The 17986-nt window shown below is 44.4% G+C and overlaps 1 protein-coding gene across 1 annotated transcript in view; it reads left to right on the top strand.

Moving 5' to 3' along the window:
• Positions 1 to 17986, top strand: part of TBC1D19 (TBC1 domain family member 19) — a 259514-nt gene that overhangs the window by 160901 nt on the left and 80627 nt on the right. Inside the window, exon 13 of the mRNA XM_077477677.1 lies at positions 2357 to 2419. Coding sequence (XP_077333803.1) covers positions 2357 to 2419 — 63 coding nt within the window. The remainder of the gene's footprint in view (positions 1 to 2356; positions 2420 to 17986) is intronic.

Raw genomic sequence — 17986 nt, 5'->3', positions numbered from 1 at the left:
TGCGCGGGAGTGAGGTCATCGCGGCTTCGCCGCTGTCATTGGTCGGAGCTGCGAGACACCACCAGCAAGATGGATGCGGCGGACTACAGGGATCAGCGGCGACTTCGCTGGCTCCTGTGTCAGGTAAGTGACACATAATGAGCTACTATGCGATGCATAGTAGTCCATTAGGCTTTACCTTTGCAGGGAAAAAAAGAGGAAGTAAACCCATTAGGGTTTACTTCCTCTTTAAAGCAGAACTTCCACTTTTGGATGGAGTTCTGCTTTAAATTGTAATTTTCTTGAGGGCAGAGACTGATGTGACTGTACAATATACAGTATATGTAAAAGCGCTGCACAAATGGACAGCGTTGTATAAGTAACTTGAAATAATATTATAGTAATAATTATAATATTATAGGTCATTAGAGATGGTTTTTATATCATTATGATTCTCTTTCTTATTTGATGAAGCCTTGTTAACAACACACTTGAATATTGTTTTGTGTATAATGTACATACTTTTTAATTATGTACAAATCTCACGAAACTTAACAGATCTATTTCACATTTTAGGCTGATGTTAAAACCCCCAAAATTCTGCAAGATTCAAAACTTTTTTTCTCACACCTGTAATTTTGTACAGTGCTCCACTAGTTATGTGGAGGCTGACCCCTCAGCCTTGTATTTTTTGAGTGCCTTCGCCTTTGCTTTTATATGTATTTTTACATTTGGTGTTAAGTCACACAGGACTTTTATTTGCTCTTTCAAATGTATTTCCCATTGGGATGCACTGGTTAATGCCCTTTTTTAATATGCTTTTAAAGCATGCCCATTTTCCCTCTGTGTTCTTTGTTCCTAAGATTTTATCCCAATTAGTATCTTCTAGCTTTGTTTCTAGTTGGTGCATTTACCATCTGACTCATGAAATTGTCCTGCAGGACATTTAGGAACTGGCGAGCCTTAGGTGAATGTGTGGTTCCTTTCACCCAGTCTATGTCTGCATAATTAACTAATTTGAAATGCCCTAAAAGCTTCATAACTAAGAACAAATCCTATCTCCCCTATCTTACATTTCTTCTTTTGTGGTCTGACTTTTTCTCCAGTGCACTTTAATTTTGATTTCCTTTTTTTCTTGTTCTCTTCAAACTTATACAGTAACTGTGCTTATTTATTCTGCCATGCTTCTTCTCTAACTCTAAACTTTATGGTGGTAATTGCAAGGGTATTCAAGACAACAGTTTGAATACATTACATTCTACAATAAAAGTTGTCTTCTTAGCCCTGAAGCACATGTTATTTCTTTCAAGACGCCACTTATGAATGTTAAGCATATGGTAGTTGAATCTGGGCCTCCATAGGCAAGAGAAGTGGCTAGATAAGCTTAGTCTTAGAAGTAATGGAACTGAATGCCATTCTATGATGCATACTAAATACTCTTCAGCTTGTGTCTGTCATTGCTGTATTTTAATATGTTTATACAAATCAGCATTAAAAGTTCATCCTTAACTTTCAAAGCTAAATGTTTTCAATGGAGAGGGTGAGTGATGTAATCATCACTCACTCGCTTGTCCATGCTCATCCAAGGGGATTTACAGCTTATATTGTAATAAAAACTACCAGAAGTACCATCCTGCAATATATATGCTGGTAAATAGTTAAATTCACAAAGGTTTGCTGTGTTTTAAGGTGACACCTTTCGGGAGAGATTTAGGAAAACTGGAATGTGCAAAAATTGTGTGCAGTTCTGCATAGAGACTAATTGGTTTCCATATTTTATTGTCAAAGCCTAATTGAACGAGCTGAATTTAGAAAGTGATTGGCTACCATGCACACTTCCACCAGATTCTGAGTGCTCCAGTTTTTTTTTTAGTAAATCTCCCCCTTAAAAGCCCCTGGCTTAAAAAATGCTGCTTCTAGAGGTGTTTAGCATTTTGCTTGCAGAAGCAGCTCAGTGTTATCCTATGTGTCCATGCTCATTGGGACATTTAGAGTCCTATTTTAAACCCATCATTTAAAGGCAGAAGAAAAAAAACCTTCTACTTTGCATTTTTTTAAAGCAATTTTCAGAAAAGCGGAAAGCAGAAAAAAAAACACTAAACATTCCTAAATGCCTGTACAAAAATGTTCTATATTTGTGTTTTGTTTTGTTTTTTTCTCTGGCAAAAGAACTGCCATTTTTTAAGCCCAGTGTGCATGGACCCTTAATTGTAATATTAAATGGATATTACAGTTGCTAAATCTAGTGGTATGTTATCAGAATCTTTTGAAACATGATTGTGCTGTTTAAATTGTATTTTTCACTTACAGATATTAATCTATGTTGCAATAATAACCTATAACTCTGACTTATTGTTTTCCTTGTCCTTTTTAATAGGATGTCAAACTGACAGCTAGCAATGATGATTATTATTTTGTATTTGAAGATTATCTTTATCAGGTATGTCCTTCTATTTGCTTTTCATTTAGTTGAAAAACATGTGTTTCCTCTACCCCTCATTCATGCTTACTATATGACATGTGTGGACTACTAATGCAGATTAAAAAGAAGTGTAAAATAGGTTTGTATGCTTTGCATGAGATATAAGTAACTGTAAAATAATGTAGATTATCATTGGGAGAAAGGGTAATCTGCCTTGTTGGAGGTTTTTGTAACAACCTCAAGTGCCCTGAACTGTTACTGAAAATGTGCTGGGATTTTTTGCCAGTGGATATTTTCTGATGGCCTTTCCTAATGCACGTGTAGAAACATTACAATAGCAGTCTCTTAGAATAAAATAACCTCCTATAACAACTTGAAGCATTATAACACAGCTATGTTTTTATAACGGACATTTTTTTTTGCCATGGTCAGGATTTAAAATGCCTTAGCACTTTGCACTACTGAATCGGGGGGCAAAAAGACAAGAACAGCCACGTATCTGTATAGAAATTAGTACTGCGACTGGTTATTAGCTGTGGCATGAGAATTAGGCTGGCCTTGCACTGAGCAGGAATCCCTCCTGCTGAGCCACTGTCTTCTCACAGCAGGGCGGGGGGAGCTATCTCGCCAGGAGAAGACCATGATTATTGCTAGTGGCTATAGCAGACATTAGCACTAATTGCAGGTAAAACCCAAGCAGGCTGGTTGTACCCAATTTGATACATGGTTCAAATCTCGGCTGAGTTTATGGCCTGCCTTAGTCAGTTAGTACTGGTGGCATCAGTCTGGCTTATGGTACATCTGGAATAAATGATTATGGGTGATTTTAAAAGCATTAGGAAGAAGAATTTTAGTTAGGTGGTTTGTAAGTTCTTGATAAAGATGGATATTGTATTTGCTAGAGGCCATGCAGATTTAAGAAAAGAGCCATGCACAGCATGAACGAGCCTTAAATAGTTTGTTTTCAAAGTGGAAATATACTGTCTACATCTGTCACTGATGAAGAATAATTGATATCATCAAATGTTGACTCGTAGACATTTATGTACCGATAGCTTTAAGATGACCAGATTTTTCCAAATGAAATCCAAGGACACCCAACAGGCCACCCCCACTTTAAACCCACCTGCAAAAGCATGCCCACATGTTTAGCCACAGCCATTAAATCACGCCCACATTGTTAGCCACACCCAGTAAAGCATGCCCACATTTTTAAAGCATTCTGGTAACAAACTTTTCAAAGCAGCAAACATTGAAGTTATAAAGACAGACTAAACCGGCTACAAATAGGAGGCCCTAAGACCTGCAACCATAGTCAGTAGGGATGCCTAAAAGTACCAATTAACTAAAGAATAATACTGTAATATTTAAAAATAAATCATAATGGGCCTTGTAAATTGTTTATTCCCAAACTAACAGCACACAATATGTAGTAATAGTTCTTAATGACATTGGCTGTATGTTTGGCGTTATCCTGCTGCAGAATATATTTGGGGCCAATAACACGCTTCCCTGATGGTATGGCATAATGGATACGTATTTGTCTGTATTTCTAAGGCCTAATGTTCACAGGAAGCTGAGGCAACCTCTTCTGAACGATTTTTTGACAGCTCGTTTAGCTGCATTTGCATGCTGCATTTAGTCGCAGTTGCAGGAGCGTTTATTTAAGATAACATCATAAGACCCCCCTCCCCAGCACAAAAAACAGTATTATTTAACTATTTCAGCCATTCTGTGAGACCAGAGTGAGTAAAAGAAGCTGAGAGAGCAGCAGTGTACTTGTATCTTCCTCAATTTCGGTGCTTTTACTATGGATACCATAATGAGCATATGTGAGGAAATGCTCCTGACGTTGCTGTTGATGAGGCTGAAAAGACATCGGAAATTGTGTGTGAGGACCAGAGTTCGTCGCTACTGGACTCATGCATTGGTTGTGCAGCGCGTTTCTGTAGGATATTTTTCCAATGCTTGTGTTGTATTGGATTGGATCATGGGCTCACTAGATGTATTGCGGGCTTGACGTCGGAAACTTCAGAGTCTGAACTCATTTTTTTCCCTTCAAAGAAAAACCTCTAAACGCAACTGCCTAAAAACGACATTAAACAAACCTGTGTACATGTACACATTAGATAACATTGGATGAGTTCAGGGTACCTGAAAAAAGAAGCCAACTGCCTCTGAACGTCCGTTTACCAGCAGCCTAAGCATTGAGCACCCCATTGATCCTCCAACTCCATTAGCAGAAATGCAGCCCCAAACTTGCAAAATACCTCCACCTTGCTTCACAGACTGCCTCCTGCTACAGCCAAATATTTCAAATTTTGGCTCATCAGTCCAGAGCACCTGCTTCAATTTTCAGCACCCCAGTTCCTGTGTTATTGTGCATAGTTAAGTCGCTTAACCTTGTTTACATGTCGGAGGTATGGCTTTTTGGCCACAATTCTTCAATGAAGACCACTTCTGGACAGACTTCTCCGGACAGTAGATGGGTGTAGCTGGATCCCACTGGATTTCACCAATTCTGTGCTGATGGCACTGTTGGATATCTTGCAATGTGGAAGGGAAGTAAGCATGATGTGTCTTTCATATGCTGCTTTAAGTTTCCTTGATCCATCACTGTGTGTATTGTCCTCAACATTGCCCGTTTCTTTGTGCTTCTTCAGAGAGCTTGAACGGGATATCTTGATAATTCAGTCTGGTTTCAAATCTTTGCCTGGGAGAACTAGCTGGTGTCTTGTTGTGCCAAGTCTTGCCATGGTGTATGACTTGTGACATGAAACTGTCTTCCACAACCTCACCTTAGTACCAGAGTTTGGATGTTCCTCTTCCAGTTTTAAGCCTTCTATGCAGCTGTTTGTTTCAGTTAATGACCGTGTTTCAACCTACAAATTAAATTGATGGTCATTAGCACCTGCTTGCTATAATTGGTTAATCATACACTTGACTCTAATTCTACAAAATCCCTGACTTTGTGCAACTGTACAAAGTGTGCAAGTGTAAGAATTGATACTGGTTTGAGGCCAAAGGGTAGTCACACCATATTGTTTTGATTTAGATTTTTTGTCTGTTCGATTTGCATTTTTTGTAAATCGATGAAAAAAAAAATTAAGATATATATTTTTGAAAGCATTCTTACTTTACAGCATTTCTTCATACCTGCCTAAAATTTTTGCACGGTACTGTAATTCCCCATTAGCATCAATGCAGAAGCACATACTCGACCAGACCAGGCAATGAACTTGTTTACTGAAGTTGACAAATTGACAGTTGTGTAACAGGTTTTGTAAAGTTCAGTAATACAACACGTGTTATTTATGCAATGGTTATTATAAGGTTCCTTCTTCACTAAATAATGAACAGTTTTAATAGTAGTATAAACTGTGGCTTCAGCTTTGGCAGTGGTGAGCATACTTCGAGCTATGACACTTTCCACATAAATGGCTATTCAGTCTCTCCTTATTCCTATACTCCGATACCCTAAGCTTGGATAGATTCTCTTTACTCCATAGGGACTACCTCATTACATGTTTGGATTCTTCCAGCCTCCCACGGAAAAAGCTCCTGGAATACCCTCTAACAGGAAGTGACACAACCTCAGGCTGAAGCACTACTATCCACAGTTAACCCCACCATCACTGGAAATTAACCCTACAAATGCAATATTGCATAACCATTTAGGTATCTGTCTACACATGGAAATGTTGAAATATTTTGATTAAGGCAAATTTCAAATCAACTGGAGCATTGTCAAGTGGTGTCCTGGCACATTTGTGCACAATGTATGCAGTGCAGCAAAGACCAATAATCTCACAATTCAAAAATGTTTTCACTTTTTTGTGCATGTATTCTCAACCTTTTTTAACTTCCAAAGTTAGTGTTGGTATTATCTGATGGGACAGCTACTACTTTGGTAAAGTTTTGGGCACAAGAAGGGCCTTCCACCGGAATATCATCTGCTTTTTCTGAAAAAGCTTAGTCACAACAGATGTTTTTCCATCTAACAACTTTATGTATTAACACTGCCAATAATTTTCTATTGCCTGAGGAAAAGGCATATTGGTGAAAATTGCAGCATTTTCTTTTTAAACTGTGTGTACAGTCCACAGACAGTAAAATGTGGCTATGACAAATAGTGTGGTATGCAAAAACACCCTATTAAAGTCATTGTAAAGGATTTTTTTTTTTAAATAACACATTGTACTTACCTGCTCTGTGCAATGGTTTTCAACAAAGCCATTAGATCCTAATCTTCTGGGGTCCCCTGTTGTCATTCCTGGCTCCTCCCTCCTGCCGAGTACCTTTCTAGTGAGACACTTGCTAGGAGGGCACTTGTGTGGTCTCGATCCTGAGCCACTGGACTTGATTGACCGCATTGATGGTCAGTGGCAGGCTGTAATAACTTCCCAACATTAGTGATCAGAGGCAGGCTGTAACAACTTCCCAACATTTCTGATCAGAGGCAGGCTGTAATAACTCTCCAAATGACAAAATTGGTGGTCAATGGTTAGTGGAACGCTGTATTAGCCCCCAACATGACAAGCTGTAATAACCCTCCAACAAACATTTGTGGTCTGTGGCAGGATGCCCCCCCCCAACACAGGAAGCAGGGCAGTATTATTGTGTCATGGTTAAATTGACTCCAGTAAACCATTCCGATTGCATTGGCCCCTGACATCCTCATCATGGTGCACCCATTCCTTCCACTTCTGAAGGGAACAGAATACAGTGCCACCACTGAAGGTTGGAACTTGAGCCAAGCAGGCAGGGACACCATACAAGGCTGACTCCTAAGGCAGGGATGATTCCAGTAATATTGTACAGGCCGGGATACTTTACTCAAAGGAATGTACTCAAAATCTGGTGATGTCTTGTTGGCCTATAACATAGTTCATATGTCGTGTCAGGTTTTATTAATTTCACAACTGCATCATCCTGTCCAGACACATAGTCTGAGTGAAAATGAATATGAAGGGGTTGTATATTAGAACTCGGCAACTCTTGAACTAATGAAACGGTTATGAAGCCACAGTGCAATTAGCTGTCTAAATTACAACAAAAACAAACTGTTTTTATGAACACTTTATCATAAATTCCCAGGGCTAGGCTCACAGCATGAATTTAATAACAGAATTCAGGTGGAGGATTAGGGGACATCTGCCATATTCACCTCATGTAACAAAGCAACATTGGAAGCTGCGAAAAAGGGAATCAATTTAAATAAAATTACACATCTTTTTAAAATCTTTCTGCTGCTTAAGCTAAATTGCATTTTTTAGTTTCTTAATGATGTATTTGATTGCAATGTCAAAATAAATGTCATGGAAGAAAATGACAGTCTCTCCTTCCTTTTCTGTCTGATTAAATATAAATTTGTCACACTCATTGGGATCTCTTACAGTAGAGAGAGGGCAAGGCCTCCCCACACTAGTCTTATTATAAAGGATTAGTCTGCTGCGTAGGTTTAAATATTCACGCTAACATTTGTCCTCTGGAGAGTGGAAAACAAGGTCATTTATCATTTACCATGTCTACATAGATGATGCAGAGTTTTAAAAGTAATTTTCAAATGTTTTATAGATGCAGTAAAGTGTAAATAAAGTATTTTTCTTTCGTTCATTGACGGACACAGCTCCTTTAATTCTTGACCTTAGGGTTATCACCCCACTTCAGGAGATGACTAGGAAGAACATGTAAAAACAGCAAGACTGCACAGCACCGCCCAGGGGGCGGTCCCTCTGGCTATAACCCCTCACCCTGCTTCCTGGAGCTCAGTTTTTTTCTGCCTAGTGTAGGAGAAGGACCTGACTCCCTGAAAGGACCATTGATCCTGAGATTTTTTTCTTTTTTTCAAAAAATTTTGATCCTGGGTGACAGGCTGGATAATATAGATCCTTGTAGTCTCCCCAGCCTGGCCATCGAGCATGAGCAGACCCGAGCTACGCGTTGGGTCGGCCATGGCAGGCCCCTTCAGCTCCAGGGGTGGCCGATGAGCTATATGCTCCGGGGCACACATATGACCGAACTACTGCTGTCCGTGTCACAGTGTGCCGTGGGCCAGCAGCCACCCTGTACTGCTTGGGTGATGGGTCTGTGGTGGAATGCGTCCAGCAATCCTGACAGGAAGAGTAAGTACGGCTCTCCCTGCCTCGGTAGGATAGAGCAGCTGGGCATTCCCTGGGAGGTCGACTAGGGAGTCTCACTCTCCCTATCCCTCATTCTTTCCTCCCCCTGCTGGGGCCGCTGCGTGACTGGGCATGAGGTGCGGTGTATGTACCTAGGCCGGGGGTCCTCCAGGGGGGGGCTCCGAGCTTTGGCAGGGCTGCACTGGCTGTTAGGGTCCATTTTTGTTTTTCTGCCCCTTTTTTCTGCGCTGTGAGGTGCCTGAGTAAATGTACCTCATTTTTGCTGAGGCCTCGGCCATTTTCCTGTAGTCTTATGCAGTGTATGGCTGTTAGCCATTTTCTAGAAGTGATTTTTGTACTAAGGATGGACAGCGGCCATTTTCTTGTAGCCGCAGCGTGTTTTTACCTCTAGTGCTGGGTCTGTATACCTCAGAACAGCGCGGTTTTCACTCTGAGCGCTTTGTGACTGAAACAGGGCAGAGTGGTCAGCGGCAGTACTTGGTCAGGGTGGTGAGTCCTGCAGAGGGGCCCCTCAGTCTGTGAGCAGCTAGGAGGGTGGGATTTGTGTACCTTGCCTTAAGTCCCTAATTTGTGGCAGGCGAGTAAGGGTCAGCATGGCATTAGAAGCTGGCGCTTCTTCCCCAGACATCCCTTCTATTGCAACCGGCTCACCTGCAAAAATGCGGTGACTATGGACGCTTTGTCGGCAGTCCTGGAGACCTTTGTTGCCAGGATGGAAGCGGCGTGCGGATGCAAGGGGATTAAGCACCCTCTGCCTCCCCCCGTCTTCTAGGGAGAGCTCTGATTCAGACTCGGGTCCCACAGTGACTGGCGGCCCGTGTTGTTACATCTCAGAGGTTGCTGACCAGGACTGTTCTGTGTCTGGGTTAGCGCAAGAAACAGCGCTAGTAGGAACACTTATCACTGCAGTGCGGGATACCCTGAAAATACAGGATGCAGCAGGAACCTCTGCTGAGGTGGCGGTCCTTTTTGGGTCCCGCAAACCGGCCCGCATGCCTAAGGTGTTTCCGCGTATTTGACTTATTTTGATAAATTCATCTACAAGGGATGGGGAAGTCTGCAGCGGACCTTTTTAGTCCCAAGAAGAATGGCACTGCGTTACCCCTTTGAGGAGAGCCTCCTCTCGTTAACCCCTTGGTATCCAGGTTAAATAAAGTATCCATGATTCCAGAAGAAAGGACTCCTGCCTTCAAGGATCATGCCGACAGGAGTGCCGAAGCAGCGGCCCAGTCCATGTTTACGGTAGTGGGGTCAGCGTTACGACCTGTCCTGGCCACGACTTTGGTTTCGGAGACGCTTACTGAATGGGCAAAGCTGTTGCACCGTGAAATGGAGAAGCAACAGTCTCCCCCGGTCGGCGTAGAGCTGGCAGCCCAGTTGGTGCATGGCCTTAAAGAGGAAGTAAACCCTGATGGGTTTACTTCCTCTTTTTTTCCCTGCAAAGGTAAAGCATAATGGACTACTATGCATCGCATAGTAGCTCATTATGTGTCACTTACCTGACACAGGAGCCAGCGAAGTCGCCGCTGTCCCCTGTAGTCCGCCGCATCCATGTTGCTTGTGGCATCTCGCAGCTCCGACGAATCACAGCGGCGCAACCGGGATGACGTCACTCCCGCGCATGCGCACGGGAGTCGCGCCTCGCAGCTCCGCCGCTGTCATACGGCGAAGCCGCGATGACGTCACTCCCGCGCATGCGCACGGGAGTCGACAAATTTGGCAAATCCATTCTTGGATTTGCCGCATTTAGTGCGGCTGCGCGCCGCTGTCTACGGCGCATGCGCCGTAGACAGCGGTGCCCATTTTCGGGCAAATATCTCCTAAACCATATAGGTTTAGGAGATATTGCTTGGACCTACAGGTAAGCCTTAATCTAGGCTTACCTATAGGTCCAAGTTGTTTGGAAGGGTTTACTTCCTCTTTAATATGTCTGTGATGCAGCCATGGATATGGTCCCCCTGCTCTCTAGAGCATCAGTATCAGCAGTGGTGTTACAGTGCCCGATTTGGCTGAAATGCTGGTCTGCGGACCAGGCTTCTAAAAAAGCTCTGGTGGATTTGCCCTTCCAAGGTGAGAGGCTTTTTGGAGCTTCGTTGGATGACATTACCATTATTAAAAATGTTACCGGTGGGAAGAGTATGTTGCTCCCACAGTCCAGGAAGGGTAAGGAGCCACGCCGTAGGGAAGGGCCCTCTTTTTCCACTCAAACTGATTTTTTGCTCGCCCGGGTCGGCAGGTAATCGTTCCTAGTCCGACAAGGTGCCTGCTGAAGGACAAAAGCTTCCCTGGTTTCGCAAACCAAACAAGTCTGCGAACAAAAATGTTACCGCATCAAGGTTTGCCCCGTCCAACTCTCGGGTGGGGGGGTCGCCTTCGGAACTTTGCAGCCCGTTGGACCTCTCTATTGTCCGACCAGCGGGTTTGCGAACTGGTTTCATCGGAATACAAGATGGGGTTTCTTTCTTGTCCACTAAACAGATTTTTTCCCTCCAACCTACCTCTAATTCCAGCTCGTCAGGCAGCCCTGTTTGGGGCATTACTGGACCTGCTACTACGCGGGGTGATAGTACCAATACCAACGCTGGAAAGGTTTCAGGGATTCTACTCCAATCTGTTAGTAGTCCCCAAAAGGGGTACGTCCAATCCTGGACTTGAAGGCCCTCAACAGCTTTGTGAAAGTGCAAAGGTTCAGGATGGAATCAGTTCGCTCGGTTATCGCTGCACTCCTCCTTGGCATCCCTGGATATACAGGATGCGCATTTACATGTACCCATAAGCCTCAGGCATCAGAGTATTCTGCGATTTGCAGTCGGAAGAGCATTATCAGTTTGTGGCTCTCCCTTTTGCCTGGCATCAGCACCCCAAGTCTTTACCAAAGTGTTGGTTCCAATTCTGGCGATGTCGAGGCAATGTGGGATCGCAATCGTGGGTTACCTACACAACCTCCTTCTGAGAGCAGCTTCTGCCTGAGAATTAAGGGAGATGTAGTGATCACCATGCAGACTCTCCGGGAGTTTGGTTGGGTGCTGAAACTAAAGAGGTCAGCGTTAGTGCCGACTCAACGCCTGGAGTACCTGGACTTGCTGTTGGACTCCTCAGAAGTGAGAGGTTTTTCTCCCTTCAGACAAGCTGCAGGCTCTTCAAGCTGCGGTAAAATTGTTGATGAACCGCAGGTGATCGTCGCTGCGCTTCTGTATGCGTGTTCTGGGCCTCATGGTAGCCACTTTCGAGGCGGTACCGTACGCTCAATTTCACACTCAAATCTTGATCCCTGGATTGTCAAATTCGGATGAGCCAGTTAGTCAGAGATTCCCTTCTGTGGTGGCTGAGGTCTCCTGCCCTTTGGTCTGGGAGATCGTTCCTTCCTCTTAATTGGACAGTGATCACAACGAACACAAGCCTGACTGGTTGGGGGGGAGTTCTGGGAGTGCAGCCGGCCCAGGGCCTTTGGTCGTGGGAAGGATCCCAACTGCTGATCAATGTGCTAGAGCGTGGTCAATGATGCTACAAGGACATCCGATCAGGATAGTCGGGCAACGCCACCGCGGTGGCGTACTTCAACCATGAAGGAGGAACAAGGAGCTCAGCTGCAGCATGGGAGGTCGCTCACATCCTCCAGTGGGCAGAGCAACATGTGCCGGCCCCTTCGGCCATATATATATCCTGGGCGTAGAAAACTGTCAGGCAGACTACGTAAGTCGTCAGATGCTGGACCCAGGGGAATGGTCGTTGCATCCGCAGGTATTCAGACTCCTTTGCCTAAGGTGGGGCACACAACAGATGTGGACCTCTTGGCCTCTCGAGTCAATCGGAAGGTGCAGAGGTTTGTGTTCAGGACAAGAGACCCCTTGGTGGACACGTCAGGCGCGTTGGTGGCTCCATGGGGGCATTATCGGCTGATCTATGCCTTCCCCCCCCCCCCCTCAAGCTTCTACCACATCTGTTGTGCAGTGGTGAGTGGAGGCCGAGGGGATTCCATTAAATCTGATTGCCCCAGATTGGCCTCTGCGTCCTTCGTTTGCCAACTTAGTTCGACTGGCTACCGCTGCGAGATGACCTAGCGCAAGGTCCGATACTTCATCCTGCTTTACCTTCGCTGGTTTTAACGGCATTGCTGTTGAAAATCAGGTGCTAAAGGACTGAGGTCTGTCAGACTCTGTAATTTCCACTATGCTGAGGGCACGGAAGTCTTTTTCTCTGAAGATTTACCATTGTACATGGAAGGCTTACATCTCCATGTGTGAGGAGATGGGGTGGCGCACTTATTTAGTTTCCAGGATCCTGCTGTTTTTGCAGCGAGGAGTGGATCAGAAACTTGCCTTAAGCGCCATCAAGGGACAGGTATCAGCCTTGGCTGTCTTTTTCCAACGCCCCTTGGCGACTCACTCATTGGTGAATACGTTTGTGCAAGGGGTTTGACACATAGTCCCTCTGGTTCGACCACAGCTACCTCCGTTGGATCTGAATCTGGTGCTATCGGCGCTTCAGAAACCGCCGTTTGAGAACATTAGGGAGATTCCCTTAACACGTTCTCAGAAAGTCGTTTTTCTAGTGGCTATTACATCTGCCAGGAGGGTTTCTGAGTTGGTGGCCTTGTCTTGCAAGTCCCCCTAGCTGGTCATCCACAAGGATAAGGCAGTGCTACGTCCACAGCCCTCATTCCTTCCAAAGGTGGTTTCGGCATTCCATCTAAATGAGGTCATTGTGTTCCCTTCCTTTATGTCCTAAGCCGACACACCCAAAATGAGGTTGCCTTACATTCCCTGGACGTGGTCCGGGCTTTTCGTGTGTATTTGTCTGCTACTGCTCCCTTCTGGAAGTCGGACTCTGTTTGTCTCTGTGACTGGTCTGAAAAAAGGTCTGGCGGTCTCGTCGTCCACCATTTCTCAGTAGATAGGACAGATTGTGGTTCAGGCCTATGCCTTAAAGGGGCGGGTGCCCCCTTTTCCTGTCACGGCTCATTCCACCAGAGCAATTGGGACCTCCTGGGCTTTCTGGGAGCATCTGTCTCCCAGGTGTGTAAGGCAGCGACTTGGTCGTCCGTTCACATTTTCAATAAATTCTACAAAGTTGTCGTAAGCGCATCTTCGGATGCTTGCTTTGGCCGCAAGGTTTTGCGCCCAAAGGTTTTGTGTAAGGTTGCAATAGCACTTTCTTTAAGTTACTAGTTTGTTGTAAATGCATCTTTTGATGCACAAGTTGGCCGCTGGTTTTGATGGTGGCCGTTTTAGATGGAGACTCCTCTGTTGAGGTGTTCCCTTTTTTGTGGGGGAAGTTATGTTTTGCTGTTTCCACCCGTTTTTTTGACACTGCTTGGGGACGTCCCTAAGGTCAAGAATTAAAGGCGCTGTGTCCGTCAATGAACGAAAGAGAAAATTGGATTTTTGTACTCACCGTAAAATCCTCTTCTGAGGTTCATTGATGGACACGGCACCCACCCCTCCTATTTATGTTTGTACTGCTTTTTGACAAACTGAGCTGCAGGAAGCGGAGTGAGGTGTTATAGCCAGAGGGACCGCCACCCGGGCGGTGCTGTGCAGTCTTGCTGTTTTTACATGTGTTACATGTTCTGCCTAGTCCTCTCCTGAAGTGGCGTGACAACCCTTAGGTCAAGATTTAAAGGAGCTATGTCTGTCAATGAACGTTAGAGAAAAGGATTTTACCGTGAGTACAAAAATCCTTTTTTTTTTTTTTTTTTTTTTTTACTTGTACCTACAGGGAAGCCTATAATAAGGCTGTAGGTACAGTGAATATCTCCTGTTTAGGAGATAGTTTCATGGTTAGTGTTTGGCTGAAGCCATTTATTATCAATCAACTGTGTTTACTCTTTTTAAATCATAATGGCAACAGAAATTACCCAAATTACCCTGATCAAAGTTTACATACTCTTGGTGATTTTGGCCTGATAACATGCACATAAGTTGACACAAAGGGGTTTGAATGGCAACTGAAGGTAACCATCCTCATCTGTGATCTGTTTGCTTGTAATTAGTGTGTGTGTGTAATAAAGGTCAATGAGTTTCTGGACTCCAGGCAGACACTTGCATCTTTCATCCAGTGCTGCACTGACGTTTTTGGATTCTGAGTCATTGGGAAAGCAAAAATTGTCAAAGGATCTGCAGGAAAGGTTTTTAAAAAGATATCCAAGGAATTGAGGATGCCAATCGGCAGTGTTCAAACTGTAATCAAGAAGTGGAAATTGAGGGGTTCTGTTGAAACCAAACCACAGTCAGGTAGACAAACTAAAATTTCAGCCACAGGGATTCAAAGAAGATGCACAATGATGGAGGCACTTGAAAAAAGATGGGCTGCATGGTCAAGTCGCCAGAAGAAAGCCTTTACTACGCAAATACTACAAATTATCCAGCTTACAATATGCCAAACAGCACAGAGACAAGCCTCAAACCTTCTGGCACCAAGTCATTTGGAGTGATGAGACCAAAATTGAGCTTTTTGGTCACAACCATAAACACTACATTTGGAGAGGAGTCAACAAGGCCTATGATGAAAGGTACACCATTCCTACTATAAAACATGGAGGTGGATCGCTGATGTTTTGGGGATTTGTGAGCTACAAAGGCACAGGAAATTTGGTTAAAATTGATGGCAAGTTGAATGCAGTATGTTATCAAAAAATACAAATCAGCCAGGAACCTGCGCATGGGATGTACTTGGACATTCCAAAATGACAATGATCCAAAACACAAGGCCTGTCATTGGCTATAGCAGAATAAAGTGAAGGTTCTGAAGTGGCCATCTGAGTCTCCTGACCTCAATATCATTGAGCCACTCTGAGGCAATGTCAAACGTTTAGTTCATGCAAAATAGCCCAAGCATTTACAGGAGCTGGAAGCTTTTTGCCAAGAGGAATGGGCAGCTTTACCATCTGAGAAATATCACAAAAGACTTCAAGCTGTCATTGATGTTAAAGGTATTTAACATGCAAAAATAAATATCCAAAAATCAAACATAATAAAATGGAAAGGATAAAAAAAGGCAATGTGGGAGTCTCAAATGAGCAAGCCAGACGCGTTTCAACACAAGGGGTCTTAGACTGGATGAATTACAGGCGCATTTAACCCACTGCCATATGGTATGTGTGTCCATCATTGCTCATAAGCGTACCCTATCCTGTGCACACCATTTTTCAGGATCTGATTGATACACTCACATAATTTGTTCCCGGAGCTCATAGTCACACAGTCCCGCCTCCTGGCCCAGTGCCTTTGATAGACAAAACACTGGTCCAATGTTGGGACGTGTGATGTCATCATAGGCGCCAGGCCAGGAGGCGGAACTGTGTAATATGAGCTCCTGGGACACCGGGCAATTCAAATGAAAGCTGTTACAGTGGGCAATCCCCACTCTCTGATGATCCGACTGGCTCACCTCTTTCTCAACACAGGTGAGGCTGTATTGATGGGCACGGGTCATGCTGTATTGATGGGCATGGGTCATGCTGTATTGATGGGCACGGGTCATGCTGTATTGATGGGCACGGGTCATACTGCATTGATGGGCACATGTCAAGCTGCATTGATGGGCAGAGGTTACACGGCAATATTTCTTTTTGTAACTTAATTCTGCATAAAACATTTAAGTGTCAATTCATGAGATAATTTATGAGGGCGTGTTTAGGGGCAGGGCATGGTAGGGGTTGGATTGGGCAACTGGTGGTGAGTAACCCTTAAGGCCTAGCTAGTAGTCATTTTGAGCCCTGTTGTAGTATATTGTAGTGACATTTCTGGCATCGGCAGTCCTCAAATTAAAGTGCACCAAACACCACTTTTTATTGATTAAAGTGCATCCAATTACACATTTCCCAGTCTCTATTACATTTCGGTAATAGCCTCCCCATCATGGCACTGTGAGGGGGTCAGCAGCGTATGTGTCCACAGGCAAAGGTGGACGTGGTCCATCCTCAGGCACTGTTTAGTGATGTTGCGTGTGCTATCCAGCATGCAGAGGAGGTGGTGGACTGGCTTACTAAACCATTCTCATCCTCATCCTCTATCACCCAAGCAGAGACTTTATGTTCCACCAGTAAGTGGTTGGTCTCTTGTTGTGCAGCGACTACCTGTGCCAGGACTTTATCAGGCAGACCTTCCCTTGCTGCAAGAGCAGAATCACATATATATATTGTACAGGACGCCTAGGTTGGGTCCTGGACGGGTGCTATGTAGCGCCTATATTTGGGTTGTGGTCCCTTTAAGGGAATCCCGGTAGGCTTCAGGGGGTCACCCAAAAATGTGTGAAAAATGGGTGAGAAATTCCGGGGATAGTCTTTAGGAGAGGACTGACTCACAGTCCTCTCTATATTAAAAGAGAGATAGTTGGGACCCGGAATTTGGGGGGCTCTGAAGTGACATTTGGGTGGAAAGAGCCTCCCTCCCTGACTACAGGGATTCGGCACACAGGGGGTTAAAGGCCTCCAAGAAGACAGCTCATAAGACAGGAAGTAATAGAGAGGTGGTGGTGAGGAGGAGTAGAAGATTAACACCTGTCTGAGGAGTTGTCTTGCTGTCTTTCTATCTTGGAGGCTACAAAAGATTGCTGTAAGGACTCTGAAAACTTTGGGGCGAAGACCCGACTACAGAACTGTAGGTGCTTTCTTTTCTTGTTCTTTTTGTGCTGAAGATAAGCGGAACTTTAATTTACATTTTGATTTGTATGCTGAAGAAAAGCCTTATTTTGATTTAATTAAAAATAAAAATCTTTTTGGTTTCACCTTTGACCGGTTTATGCACTTGGTCCCGCGGAGCTAGTATCCCCAAACTTTACAATATACACATGATTCTGTGCAGCCGGCCCACAGTGTTGCAGTAAAATTACAGTGCGCAAGTCAGCATGGATGAGCCAGGGATGGATGGAGCATGGATTGGCACATATGGAGCATGGATGAGCCAGGGAGGAATAGATGAAGCATTGATGGGCACAGATCAGCACTGTGGGCACTCTAGAGACAGCCCAAAGAGCTGCTGCACCCGGCTCCCTCCTCTGCTTGCACTCTGTACCGATCGGTGCGAGGAGAGGGGCTGCACTGGACAAGCTCCGGTTGGTTGACAAGGGATCGCTCCGTCATTGGATAGAGCGATCACGTGGTAAAGGATTGCTGTTATTGGCCCTTTTTCCTTCGTTCCGTGACGCACTGGGGATTCCCGGGGGCGCGATTCTGTGAGGACATCCATGGCCTGGTCGGCATGTGGTTAAACCCTTCTGTTTACATACTAGTTACTTAAAGGATAACTATATAGTTTTGAAAAACGTAATTCTAACTGAGCCCCTCCTCGTGCTTACTGTACCCTTTTAATTTATCTTGGATTAACAGATGACCTGGTCCAAGAGATAAACAATGCTCCGTTTCTCTTCCTAGCTGGCGGGTCTGTGTGTGTGTGTGTGTGTGTGTGTGTGTGTGTGTGTGTGTGTGTGTGTGTGTGTATAT

This window comes from Lithobates pipiens, unplaced genomic scaffold, assembly GCF_037356315.1.
Source record: "Lithobates pipiens isolate NorthernLeopardFrog02 unplaced genomic scaffold, aLitPip1_a1.2 Scaffold_13, whole genome shotgun sequence".
NCBI lineage: Eukaryota > Metazoa > Chordata > Amphibia > Anura > Ranidae > Lithobates > Lithobates pipiens.
The sequence above is the reverse complement of the archived record's forward strand: the minus strand, read 5'-3'. Positions and strand labels throughout refer to the sequence as shown.